The sequence below is a fragment of the Lissotriton vulgaris genome, chromosome 4_1, assembly GCF_964263255.1.
Source record: "Lissotriton vulgaris chromosome 4_1, aLisVul1.2, whole genome shotgun sequence".
Lineage (NCBI taxonomy): Eukaryota > Metazoa > Chordata > Amphibia > Caudata > Salamandridae > Lissotriton > Lissotriton vulgaris.
This window is the reverse complement of record NC_141691.1, coordinates 1,515,747,259-1,515,759,667: the sequence shown is the minus strand read 5'-3', so window position 1 is coordinate 1,515,759,667 and position 12,409 is coordinate 1,515,747,259. Positions and strand designations below refer to the sequence as shown.

The 12,409-nt window shown below is 43.5% G+C and overlaps 1 protein-coding gene across 2 annotated transcripts in view; it reads left to right on the top strand.

Annotated features, from left to right (window-relative positions):
* The window catches only part of RGS20 (regulator of G protein signaling 20), a 379,831-nt gene extending 375,030 nt beyond the window's left edge, over positions 1-4,801 (top strand). For both annotated transcript variants that reach the window (XM_086966962.1, XM_086966963.1), the window contains exon 5: positions 3,511-4,801. In XM_086966962.1, the coding sequence (XP_086823088.1) occupies positions 3,511-3,699 (189 nt within the window). In that variant the 3' untranslated portion in view covers positions 3,700-4,801. The remainder of the gene's footprint in view (positions 1-3,510) is intronic.
* Positions 4,802-12,409: the final 7,608 nt, after the last annotated feature.

Here is a 12,409-nt window from a genome sequence, read left to right as displayed (position 1 = left end):
AGTGTATTTCTTTTTTCACTATTGAAAGGCTATATGTGCCATAGGATACAATGGGAGTTTATTTATAACATCTTATAAATATAAGTGCCCATTAGGACAAGATAGAAAGATGGAGTTTAGTATACATGAACTCAGAATATAAATAAACATATTTTAGTAAAGATGATTTTATATTGTGTGTTTGAAAATAACACTTTTAGAAAGTGGTTATTTTCTTGCTTAGCCATCCTGTATGCCTCAGCTGGTTTGTGGATTGACTGACTGTCTTTGGAGTGACAGGTGCTGGGGATGTGCATTCTCTCAGATAGCCACGGGGGGTTGATATGTGTCCTGCCTTTCCTGAATGAGTCAGGGCGGAGCTGAATAGACCTGGCCTGCATTCAGAGTAGGGGGAGGAGATTTCTTTCACACCTGAATGGGCCTGGTCTGCTTTGGATAATGCTGTCTCCACCTCCTGCCGGGAAGCTGCACCAGAGAGGACAGAACTGGTTTTGACTAAGCACAGAACTTCCCTGCCACCAGAGAACAAATGAATTTGTGCAATAAAATGTGAGGCCCTGACCACTGAACTTCAGATCACTTTTGGACTTTAAGAGGACCCTCTGCCAAGGAGAAGTGTCGGACGAAACTGGAGGAGGTGTACTTCCCCTTGCTGTGTGCTGTCTGGGGTGGCCTGAAGTAGCTGTTTCTGTCAGTGAGAGGAACTGTGTGTGTATCCTGCTTGAGACAGTATCTCCAAGGGCTTGGAAGTGGAGCTTGCCCCCTGTTCAAGAGGTGTCATGAACAGCAAAGTCCTCACCATCCTTCTGGACACGGTCTCTGGAACTACTTCTTTCAGTCACCACAGAAGAAAAGAGCAGCCGACTCTGTCACCAAGTCCGTTGCAGGTTTCTGTGCCATGAAAACACTGCAGAAGGCCTCACCGCACTACGCACCGCATCCTTGGTCCTACCAACACCGTCTAGATGATCACTGAGCCATTGCTTGCACGTGTGCTGTGGGCACCACACTCCGCACCGCTTCCCTTTATTCTGCCTGGCCATCACCGACACCACTGTTGCATGACCCAAACATCGGCTTGCTCCGTCGCCTCCACCGCAATCTGCCAGCACCCTATCGAGCAGCGCTTCACCCCGCACCATAAGCCTTTGTCTCACCGATGCCGTCTGGATGATCATCACCAAGTCGCTGCCTGAACCACGTCGTGAGAGCACCGCACCCGGCACCACTTCCATTTTGCAACGCAACTGCAACAGTTGCCCCCAACCGACTCGCACCAAAGTGTCGGCAGCAACGAGCAAGGTACTGTTCACGAGTCTGTCAACGCTTTGGCTGGCCCGTACTGACACGGTCGGCTGGAACTGTTAGACTCTGTTGTTTTCAGCATCGAGGTACCCCCGCACGGAGCTACCAACTCAGAAGAACAGTATTTTTCAGCTATTTCTGCAATTTAAAGGTTATCTTGCCAAGTAACTATTTTTACAGTAGTGTATGTTGGATTTTTGTTGGATTTGGTCTTGTTGGATTAGATAAATGGTTGCTTATTTTTTTTAACTGGTGCAGTGTCCATTTGTAGTGTTTTCACTGTGTTACTGTATGCATGCACAAATGCTTTACACACTGCCTCTGAAATAAGCCTGTCTGCTCGTGCCAAGCTACCAAGGGAGTGAGTAGGGGTTATTTTAGGAGTGTATCTCCCTTACCCTTACTAGAAGGAAGGGTCCCTATTTGGACAAATGTGCAAACAATTGCCAACTAGAGACCACATTTCTAACATATATCTAACAATTCTGTGGTGGTACCTGTGATTTATAAAGTCAGATCTGAAGCCCTCTATATTTTTATCCCAATCTAATGTGTCTTAGCATAGCGTATTGTATCGAAGAGCCTGGTCGACCTCAAAGCACCCTGTAGGGTCCTAACCTCTTGGAAAGCAGAGCAATAGAGATCATGCATGTACTTGTGCTGAAAGCTGTTTTGATGCCGGTCTGCCCCGCTTACGAAAAGAAGCATAAAGGTTCTGACAAGAGCAACTGCAATTCCACAAAGCCTCCACCCATGTAAGGACAGTACTAAGCATCTTAAGGGACAGTGTCTGTGAAGTACAACAATTGCTACCCGACACACTCAGCGACAGTACAATCCTGACCTCCTGAATGGTGATCGGGGCAGGAACAAAGATCCTCCACTGAGGTGGTAAGTACAGAAAGCCTTGAGACCACCCATGCAGTCGGGGTGTCTCATGGGTGGTGAATTTTCAGCGATGTCCTCTATTTTTGCCTCGGACTTAGTTTAGTTAACAATAGCACGCGATCTGACATTCAGTATTAGTGTTGGGGCTACAGATTTGCATGAGAAACTGCACCCCCTGCGCCTTTTGTGCAGAGGCTACGAAGCACAAATAAACATGGCTCAGGGTTGCAATTTTCGCTATGCACATTCGAACTGTAACATGGCGGCTGAGTTAAATCAACAAACGCTCTGACATACATTTAATGAGCGCAGACGAATGGAGGTGACTCCAGGCAGTGTATGTCATTAACATTCTGCTGACCTTTAAATACCAATGTTATACTCAGCAACAAAACAGCAGCAGGTTACTCTGCAACAATACTCAGGAGCTACAGGCAGCCAGCAGGTCGGGAGGTTCCGTGCTGTTTGATCGCTTGTTAGTAGGTCTCCAGAGGGGAGCTGCCCAGTGTGAGGGACCTCGGGGTGGGCAGGTGGGCAGTGGGGGGTCCGGCTAGGAGTATTAATTAGGGAAAGGCGTCCTACTTGCGGCCGTTTCATGGCGGGCTGAGAGATAGAAGGGGAGGTGTCGTTGTTTTCATATCTATCGACCCGAAAGGATGTGGTCTAACGGCCAGAGCTGCCAACCTTGGAGATGGGGAACCAGGTTCGAGTCTCGCCGTTGGGTCAACATCCTAGGATTCTGGGCAAATCACTTAATCTATCAGTGTCTAACAAAAATGAACAAGTCCTTTTGTAATGTTAAGTGGTGCTCTGGTAAAGCGCCCCAATACCTTCGGGTCGAGCTCGCGCTATAAAAAAAAAGAAACCTGTTTTGTATTAGGGTAATTGTGTAATTAAATAAGTGTGTGTATGTTATCTTTTGAACTGCGTACATTTGGTGCTCTCATTAATTAAGAAGTTTGGAATTTATGAGCTCGGATTGAGCATTCTTCTGTATTTAGCAGTCCGTTGTTGATAGACCTTATTCTTCATCAATACATCTGTCCCCGATCACCAAAAAAAAGAAACCTGTTTTGTATTGAGGTAATTGTGTTATTAGATAACTGTTTGTATGTTATCTTTTGAACTGCGTACATTTGGTGCTCTCATTAAGAAGTGTGGAACTTAGAGGTCTGATTGAGCATTCTGTACTTAGCAGTCAGTTGTTGATAGACCTCATTCTGCAAATCAATACATCTGTCCCTGATCACCTTTGACTACCTCTTCATGACCGCACCCGACATGCATAAAGCTCTGCCTTTCTCTTTCCGCCCACAGGTCAGCCTGGACTCCAGGGTGCGTGAGGTCATCAACCGCAATATGCTGGAGCCGACGCAGCGCACGTTCGACGACGCCCAGCTCCAGATCTACACCCTCATGCACAGAGACTCCTACCCCCGGTTCATGAACTCGAGCTTCTACAAGGATCTGTTGCAGTCGCTATCCGAGCCGCCCCCAGAGCCCTAGGCCCCTCCCTCTTCCACTGTGATTAATATTTATTTATTTAAAACGCATTTAAAGAAAAAAAAAAGGTACTAGCTGTGGTGGCACGACCTTTAGAGTCGAGTCGGTAGGATCCTCACCCGGAAGTTATACTCAGGCGTACTTTACCACGGACATAAGAGCCTTTTCTTCTGCTGAGGGCTTCGAGGCGCACGCCACTTGCAGCTGCTGGTGATTAACTGTCCATATGTGACTTTCCTAAGGAAGACGGATAGCAATGGTTAGTCCGCGCATTAATAATAATATAGTAGTTGTATTTTTACAACAGTGATACAGCATGTACTCAAAGACAAGCGTTGCCCGCATGGAAGTGCCTTTACTTTCGATGATTTTTACCTGGGCTACCTTTAACCTTTAACCTCGCCGGTGTTACCGTGTTATGACAGTGCATTTGTACTTTAGGAACCCGTTGTGAAGTAGGGAATGGTACTTCCACTTGTCTTAGAGTATGTCCTATCGATAATCAATCGCAGGGTGCTGCTGATTCAATCCAGTACGGATCAACCTCAAAAACCTGTGTACTGAAGCAGATGGAGCGCAATATTCTGCCTGCAAGGGGATTTTATGATGGAATGAAACTTCTATTATTTTAATATCAAAGTTTGCTTAAAAAGCAATTTTTTATGTTGATAACTTGTGAATGTTTATAAAAGGTAGTTTTAAATAATTTTCTTCCAGTTTTATTTTGCAAGGGGACTTTGGGGGGGAATTGATGTACTAAATGGGTTGGGAAAATACATTATTCCCCCAAAAATAAAGCACAAGGATTTCACCTAGTTTGTTGATGGCTTAGACTCGTTTGGATACTCTTCACATTTCTATTTGTACTGTAAAAAAAGAATGTTTAGAAATCATATCAAATACTGCTTTTAAGATTCAAATTTAGAAATGTCAGATTTAATAATTTTACAAGTCTTCATCTTCTCCCTGTGCAAGAGAACCTGGGAAATGTTTGTTGCAATTGTGGAATGCATGCGGGCCACACTGGGAGAAACAACTGTACTTTCTTATGTATTTATCTATTTTTGCATCAGTATAAAAACATATTGATTGTCAAGTGACCAAAATGGGAGTACGCATTTCAGTGTGAGTGGTGTTGTTACTTAAATTGAGCTTAGATTGTCTTCTCGTTCTTCTTTTCTTCATTCTACTCACACAGTAACTAATTTGTATCCCTACTCTGCCGAAGACCGCGCTTTCTCATTCTGTTTTAGATTATCCCCTACCTTGCTTTTCTCAGTCTTTGACACTCCTTACGGAAGAATACAATTCTCTCATTGCTTACTTACATTGCTCAGGTTGTAATTGAAAGATGTCCAGGGTAGGGTGAGACGTCCGGAGCAGGAATTGGGGAAGGCTCTTAGGTCTGGTTCTTCTAACGTGCTGTTAAAGACCAAATGTCCTAGACTTGGTAAAGAGTGCACAGTATCCAAAAGTGCTGACAACGGTGGAACGGGGAGAGTAGGGTGGTGTGCTGTATGTAAAATGTTTCATTGGATACAGATAAAGTGGGTGCTGTAGGCCACAAGCACTGAGAAATGTCCCAACATGATCAAATGGGTTCCTGTCCATCTCTTTCACCCCAAGAGAATCAGAGTAGGGAATCCTCTTTTGGATCTGAAACTGGAGAGAGGCTGTCTTCTCTTCTGAGGTCCTGTCAGGGGCTAAAGACTATACAGATATCATTCTCCCAGACACAGGGCAGACCAAGAAGACTCACCAGCTGTATTCAAACAGGGAGCGGTTATAGGTCCTTTCCATAGGCACAGAAATCCTCAAGAAATTTGTTTCCAACATTATGGTCCTGCGGGGAATGAGATTTTGATATCAAATTATGATTATGATCAAATTAATAATTTATCTCATTCGTCAACTTCGGACCGATTTGTATCTGTCATTGAGGAAAGGACCACCCCCGCATTGGTTAGACAAACCCCATTAACTGACGCCACTCTGAAGAACCACTTACAACTGATGAAGTTTCAAAAGTTTATATAAAGATTAATTTGAATACGATACAATCCACTCAGGATAAAATCTCAAACTGAATATAAAATACAAAATCAATTACAACATCAGCTGCTTAAGCTTCGATGTGAAGTGGTTTCTTCTGCGTCATCTGCAGTAAGGGAAAAAAAATATCATCAAGTTAATCTGTCCCTACTCTATGCTATGTGACAAACCTATTTCGCACGTTGCTTCCCTAAAAAGGTGTCAGCAGTTTGACTCCCGAAGAAGTTCAAACTCTCTTTAGCCTCTAAAGGAAATCTTAAGTTTCAGAAGCAGTACCCTATCTGCCTACCCATCCGCTCTCTGAGGGTCCTCGGCCTACTGCTCCCTTGCGCTTCTGATGTCTCAGCGCATCTGCTCAAGGCATCTACCCTTGCCTTTGCTCTGAGCAATTCGTCTCGCTGTTCCTAATCTCCCAATTGCTACCTCCTCCCCGGGGTGCTGTCCCTAAAATACACAATCACCATGTGGTTGGAACGCCCCTTGACGCCCACCACGGACTTTCCCCGATGATGTCAACTTCCTGCTTCTTCCATTGGTCCACTCCTTGCGTCGTCCGTTAAGTTGACCCTTCTCCTTGGGATGTCATCTTCATCATTTCATCGTCGACATTTATCGATTCTTTCAGATCATGTAACATATGAAACTTAGACAAGGCCTTAACTTTATGTCTCTTAACTTGACCCTGCTAGGTCCTGTGAATGATCTTGTCAAAACATAGTCCACCTCAAAAGTGTCTCTCCTCACGTTCGAGCAATAAGCTCCGTCCGGCATTGTCACCTTAAATCTAACAAGTGCTAGACTTCTCGGCTCTCACGTCCACATCAAGCTATTTACGACCTTCACAAGACCACTAAATTACATTTCATGTGACTATGCTCCTTCGAGCTCTTGACCAGTTAGGTTACATACACAAATGACCTAAACTCTTCCAGCATTCCTACAAAAAGCCCTCTACTCAGTATAATCTTTGGTATACATTTATATTCGTATTTTAGCAAAAGCCCTAGTTATACTTAAACATTCTACATCAAATACATATACTACATAGAATACGACTGTATAGAATATAACTATACATTTTCCTAGGTTACATCCTTATGTGAATTCTATTATACATTTATCCACGTTTCTCCACGTTTATGCCTTTCCACGTTATTTTCTCGCCGCTTCTCCCAATGTAAAGTTACACATTTAAAGTTGCACACGTACACGAATTCTACTGTGCACGTTCTATATTTCATAAGCATTTCTACACATTTCTATACGTTTTACCCTTCAGGTATACGGGCCTTCTAAATCTAATGCATTTTAACGTGTGAATACATTTACATTTCCTATATTATGTTATCACATTCATTGGCCTTTACGTTATAGTCACCAACTTTACATTACGATATGCGTTTCATTCCTACGTTTATAACATATATGTCTAGATATGGTTACTATATACTTTTCGTTCAAATTGCGCTCTCTCAGTTCCCCCCTTTGATGACTTTTAGGAGTCATCACTAAAAGCAATTTGAATACACCACTTATACCGAGCTAGTTACATCTGTTCCTCTTTTTATCGACTCAAGTGTTCTCAGACTTTTATACTGTTGATCTTGTAGAACAGCTAGTCTCCTTTCTTGGTCTCTCATCGATCTTTGTAACTGGTTCGACCTATACCATTTATATAATTTTACTAATCCTAATAATGTAATTATACAAATTAATACTATTAATACAGGCTTCAATATGTACCAAACTATACCTTTGCCTATATTAGCAAACCAACTTCCAACCTTTCCCACTCCATTTCCTACTTTTTCCCAAACATTTACTTTTGATAAATCTTCGATTTCTTGATGAATCTGTGTAATGTTCTGTATGACTTTCTCAAGTGGTTTTGAATTATCAGGAATATAAGTACAACATTCCTGAACTTTCAAAGCCTTACAAACTCCGCCTTCCTTTGCTAATATTACATCTAAAGCAAGTCTGTTTTGTAAAACCATTGCTCTAATCGACTGCATCTCACCCTCTACTAACATTAAAGATCTCGCAGTGCTGGCAGATAATCTATCCACGACTGTCGCTAACCTTCTAATCTTAACATCGTTAAGAATCAAACCTAACAATGGAAACATCGCTCCAAATACATCTCCTACTACTTCTGCATCTCCTACTTCCCTTTTCGTTCTCCTCGAAGCCTTTCCTTCTATTATCGCTACATCCTTTGCATGATATATTTTGGGGAAGACAATTGCCAAGTAACACGAACCATACCAATTGTCTGGAAGTTTTACATAGGCATTTCTCCCACACACAAAATACACATTCGGAATAGCTTGCATCCCTTTCATAAAATCCTTTGTGTAGTACTCCAGTCTAAAAGAGTGCTCACAACTAACTTCACCTACAAATTCGCTCTCATAATACGTTTTGCTTCGAGTTAAACATAACTTTCCTTTCTGCGTTCTATCCAATGCTATTGGACCATTGCTACCTTTCTTTTTGTGTGCCTTCTCTTCTTCTGTCCAGTCTATTTTCCATTGTCCTGACATTTTTAGAATCTTCTGCCGTCTGCATCGATCATCTACTTGTGCTATAAACCTTTTCTCTACTTCTGATACTTTGCAAGTCAGATTATTTCTACGTGCATATGATGTATCTAAAGTATCCCAAGGAAGAAAGAATTTAGCCAGTCTATCTTCCTTCTTGTAATAGTCCCACTTATTCATTTGCTTATAATTCGGAACTTCAGGCAGTACCGAATCATAATTTGAAAAGTAGTACTCAAACCCTTCTCTACCATAAAAAATACTAAGCAGTAAACTACATGTGATCCCATAAGTCAATGGGAGATGGTGATACCTAATGCCTTCGTCTACAGAAGCCGGCAATTGCATACAAACGTAGCAATCTTTGGCCTCCATGGCATCGATATATTCATACAATAACTTGGCATATGCATTTGACCTAAAGTTTCCCTGTGACTCGTCTATGTGTAATCTACGAGCTTCATCTGTAAGTAACGCCTTTTCACGTGTAACAGTGCTCTCTCCCTTCTTTCCCACAAGAGCAGGTTTCAAAGTCGTTACAAATTTTTCATTCGCTATTCGTTTATCGTTTTCATGTCCTGTCATGTAAGATATTGTCACTACTATGATTATGAGAAATATCACTATTGCTATAAGTGTACCTACTATACATCTAGCTTTTCTGTTTGGGTTGCCGCTCTCCATGTCATCAAAACAGCGTACCTCGTTCTCTAGCGAAAGTTCTCTTTCCAGTCTTTGGTTGCTTGTTTGCTTTCACAGTCTTTTAAAGTGCTTTTTATCAACAGGTATCTTTTTCACCACAATGTCTTTTTCTCTTCTTAGCAGCAGACAACCCTAGCCCTTCTCCGTCCTCTAAATGTAATCCCTAATTTTATTCTTCTTTCCACTCGGCGCTAGGTTATCTTCTTTTTTTTTTTATAACATAAGTACAAAAAGTCTTTTATGCATCCACAATTATTGTCGGACCTGCAGCTTTCACAACAATGATCAATAGTTCAAAGCGAATAACTTTTTCTTCTTCCTCTGTCATTTGCCGCCCAACTGTTGGAAATTGTAGTCTTTTTAACACTAGATCTTGAATTTTACTCAAACGTGGGGGTCGGGGAAGTGTGAAAGTCAGTAACCCCTCAGACTCAAGCCCAGGCGCCAACATCCATATCTCCACTGTCACGACTGGATCGAGAGTGGTTACTTTCACACTCTTCACTCTCCCAGATTTCTGTCCCCAATACATCTGCTAGATAAGTCCACTCTGGGGTGGCGTACCTTCTGCAGGGCACACGTACCCTTCTCGATCTTCGTGGACTCTCAGTTCCTGAATCTGTCGTCCCGTCCTCCTGATCCGATTCCTCAGCGATCGGGGCAAGAGTTCTTTCCTTTTTCCTTTCCGAACTTGGCCTTTTCCTTCTCTCCGGCCAACTGGCTTCTTCACTCTTTGTCTTTCCGCTCCTTGTTCCAGGAACTGTCTCTTGTTCACTCTCAACTTGTTCAATATCTGTGTCGGATTCCCAATTACTTTCTTCTCCTGAGGCAACTTCGGTCCCGCTCGTGTCTTGACCTTCGTCGCCCTGTTCCAACCCAGTTTCAGCTTCTTCAGTCACCTCCACAGCTTGGCTTTCCCCCTCTATGGCTTCTCCGCTTCCCGCCGGATTCTCATCCGAGAGAGGAGCTGTGTCTTCTGGAGGTGTTGGCACTTTTCGGGTGTGTGAGGCATGTATCCAGTTTGGCAGCCCTCCACACTTCACTGCAGTATTCGTTACAAGTATAACTTGAAACGGTCCTCTCCAACGCACGTCTAAGCAGTTCTTCCTGACATGTTTCTTCACCAGGACCCAGTCTCCTGGACTCAGGTCGTGGCACAAATCTTGCACTGATGGAACCTCTGCAGCCTGGACCTGGAGGGACACAGAATTAACGGCATCAGATAGTCCCTTGCAGTAGTCCAAGATCAAATCGTCTGTGATGTTCACTAGCGCTGCAGTCGGAACCGATGGCAATCTCATAGCTCTCCCCATTAGCACTTCATGTGGAGAGAGGCCTGTTCTTCTATCGGGTGTGCTACGTATACTCATGAGAACTACTGGAAGTGCGTCTGGCCAACTCAGGGATGTCGATGAACAAACTTTAGCCAGTCTGGACTTGATAGTACTGTTAATTTGCTCTACGATCCCTGAAGCTTCTGGTCGATAGCTGCAGTGTAGCTTCTGATCGATATTTAAAGCTGAACATAGCATCTTCACCACTTCGCTATTGAAATGAGTTCCTCTGTCCGATTCCAAAGAGGATGGCACCCCAAACCTCGGTATCAGCTCTCTAAGTAACAATTTTGCTACTGTAAGTGTATCGCACCTACGTGTAGGGTAAGCCTCAACCCATCTAGAAAATATACAGACAATCACTAGCACGTATCTGAGTCTGTTGCATGGAGGCATTTCTATGAAGTCAATCTGCATCCTATTGAAAGGCCCCCCAGACCTTCCTATGTGACTCAAGGTAACTGGTGTTCTCTTCCCCACATTTAGTTGCTGACAGATTGTACATCGCTGACACACTGCTTCTGCCGCTACTCTAAATTTAGGGTTAAACCACGTTTGTCTGAATACTCTCACCATAGCATCTCTTCCTATGTGTGCTGATCCATGCAATTTCCTTGCCATTGGACTAATAAACTCATTTGGTAATACTGCCCTTCCATCGGCAGACACCCAGAAATTCATTTCACTTTTGCCGCACCCAGCTGTTTCCCAGCCCTTTTTCTCCTCATCTGGTGCATTTTCCTGTACTGCTCTTAATTCATCCCACGTATCTACAGTGTCTAACAGCATGGTCAATTCAGTCATTTCCTGGATTCCCCCCACTTTTGCATCAGTGTGAGAATATCCCTGCTCTGCGCAATAACGCGCTACCTCATCTGCATATTTATTTCCTAGTGATACAAAATCCGTGTTTTTTGTGTGTGCTACACATTTGACCACAGCTATGGCCAAAGGTTTCTGCAAAGCTTCTAACAGTAGTTTCACGAATTCTCCATTCCTAATAGGAGAACCCGAGGAGGTCATGTAACCTCTTTGAGACCACAACTGCCCGTAATCATGAACTACGCCAAATCCATACTGACTATCGGTGTATATAGTGACTCGAAGTCTATCGCTTGCTAAGCAAGCACGAGTCAAAGCCACAATTTCAGCTACCTGTGCGGAGTGTACTCCTTCCAGGCAAGCGGCTTCTATAACCCTGGTAATCGTGCATACTGCATAAGCTGCTCTCAGCTGACCGACATCGTTTCTTACGCATGAACCATCAACGAAGAAAATTTCGTCTGGGTCTGTCAATGGCTCATCTACGATGTCAGGTCTCGGTTTGGTACATAGTTCAGTCACATCGAGGCAGTCATGTTCTGTACAATTTTCGTTATCCACTTCATTCGGAAGTGGCATCAAGGTTGCAGGATTCAAGACAGAGCATCTCTTTAGGGTCACATTCTCGGCAGCCAGTATGACCTGCTCGTAGCGTGTGAGCCTGCTGTTCGTCAGATGCTGAGTCTTCGTCCTTGTCATTAACAGTTCTACAGAATGTGGTACATACACTTCTAACGGATGACCCATAACTACACTTTCAGATCTTTCAATGCTGACACCCGTTGCAGCTACGGATTTGAGACATCCGGGCAACGCTGCGGCTACTGGATCTAATGTAGCCGAAAAGTACGCCACTGGCCTGCGCGCATCTCCATGGACCTGTGCTAATACCGCTAAAGCGCATCCCTCTCTCTCGCAGCAGTAAAGCAAAAAAGGTTTCTTATAATCTGGCATTCCTAAAGCCGGGGCACGACATAAGTCCTCCCTCAGCTGCAAAAACGCCATCAAACAATCTTTGTCCCATGGTACCGGATCACTTACTCCTTTGTGCGTCAGTTGTAGTAACGGTTTTGCCTTCAGCGAAAAGTTTGCTATCCACTGTCGACAATAACCAACCATGCCTAGAAACATCCTGACTTCTCTTTGTGTCGTAGGCGCGTTCATTTTCATAATCGCCTCAATTCTGTCTGGAGACACCTTCCGCTTTCCCTTTTCAATCCTATGGCCCAAGTATTGCACCTCAGTCTTACAATATTGCAA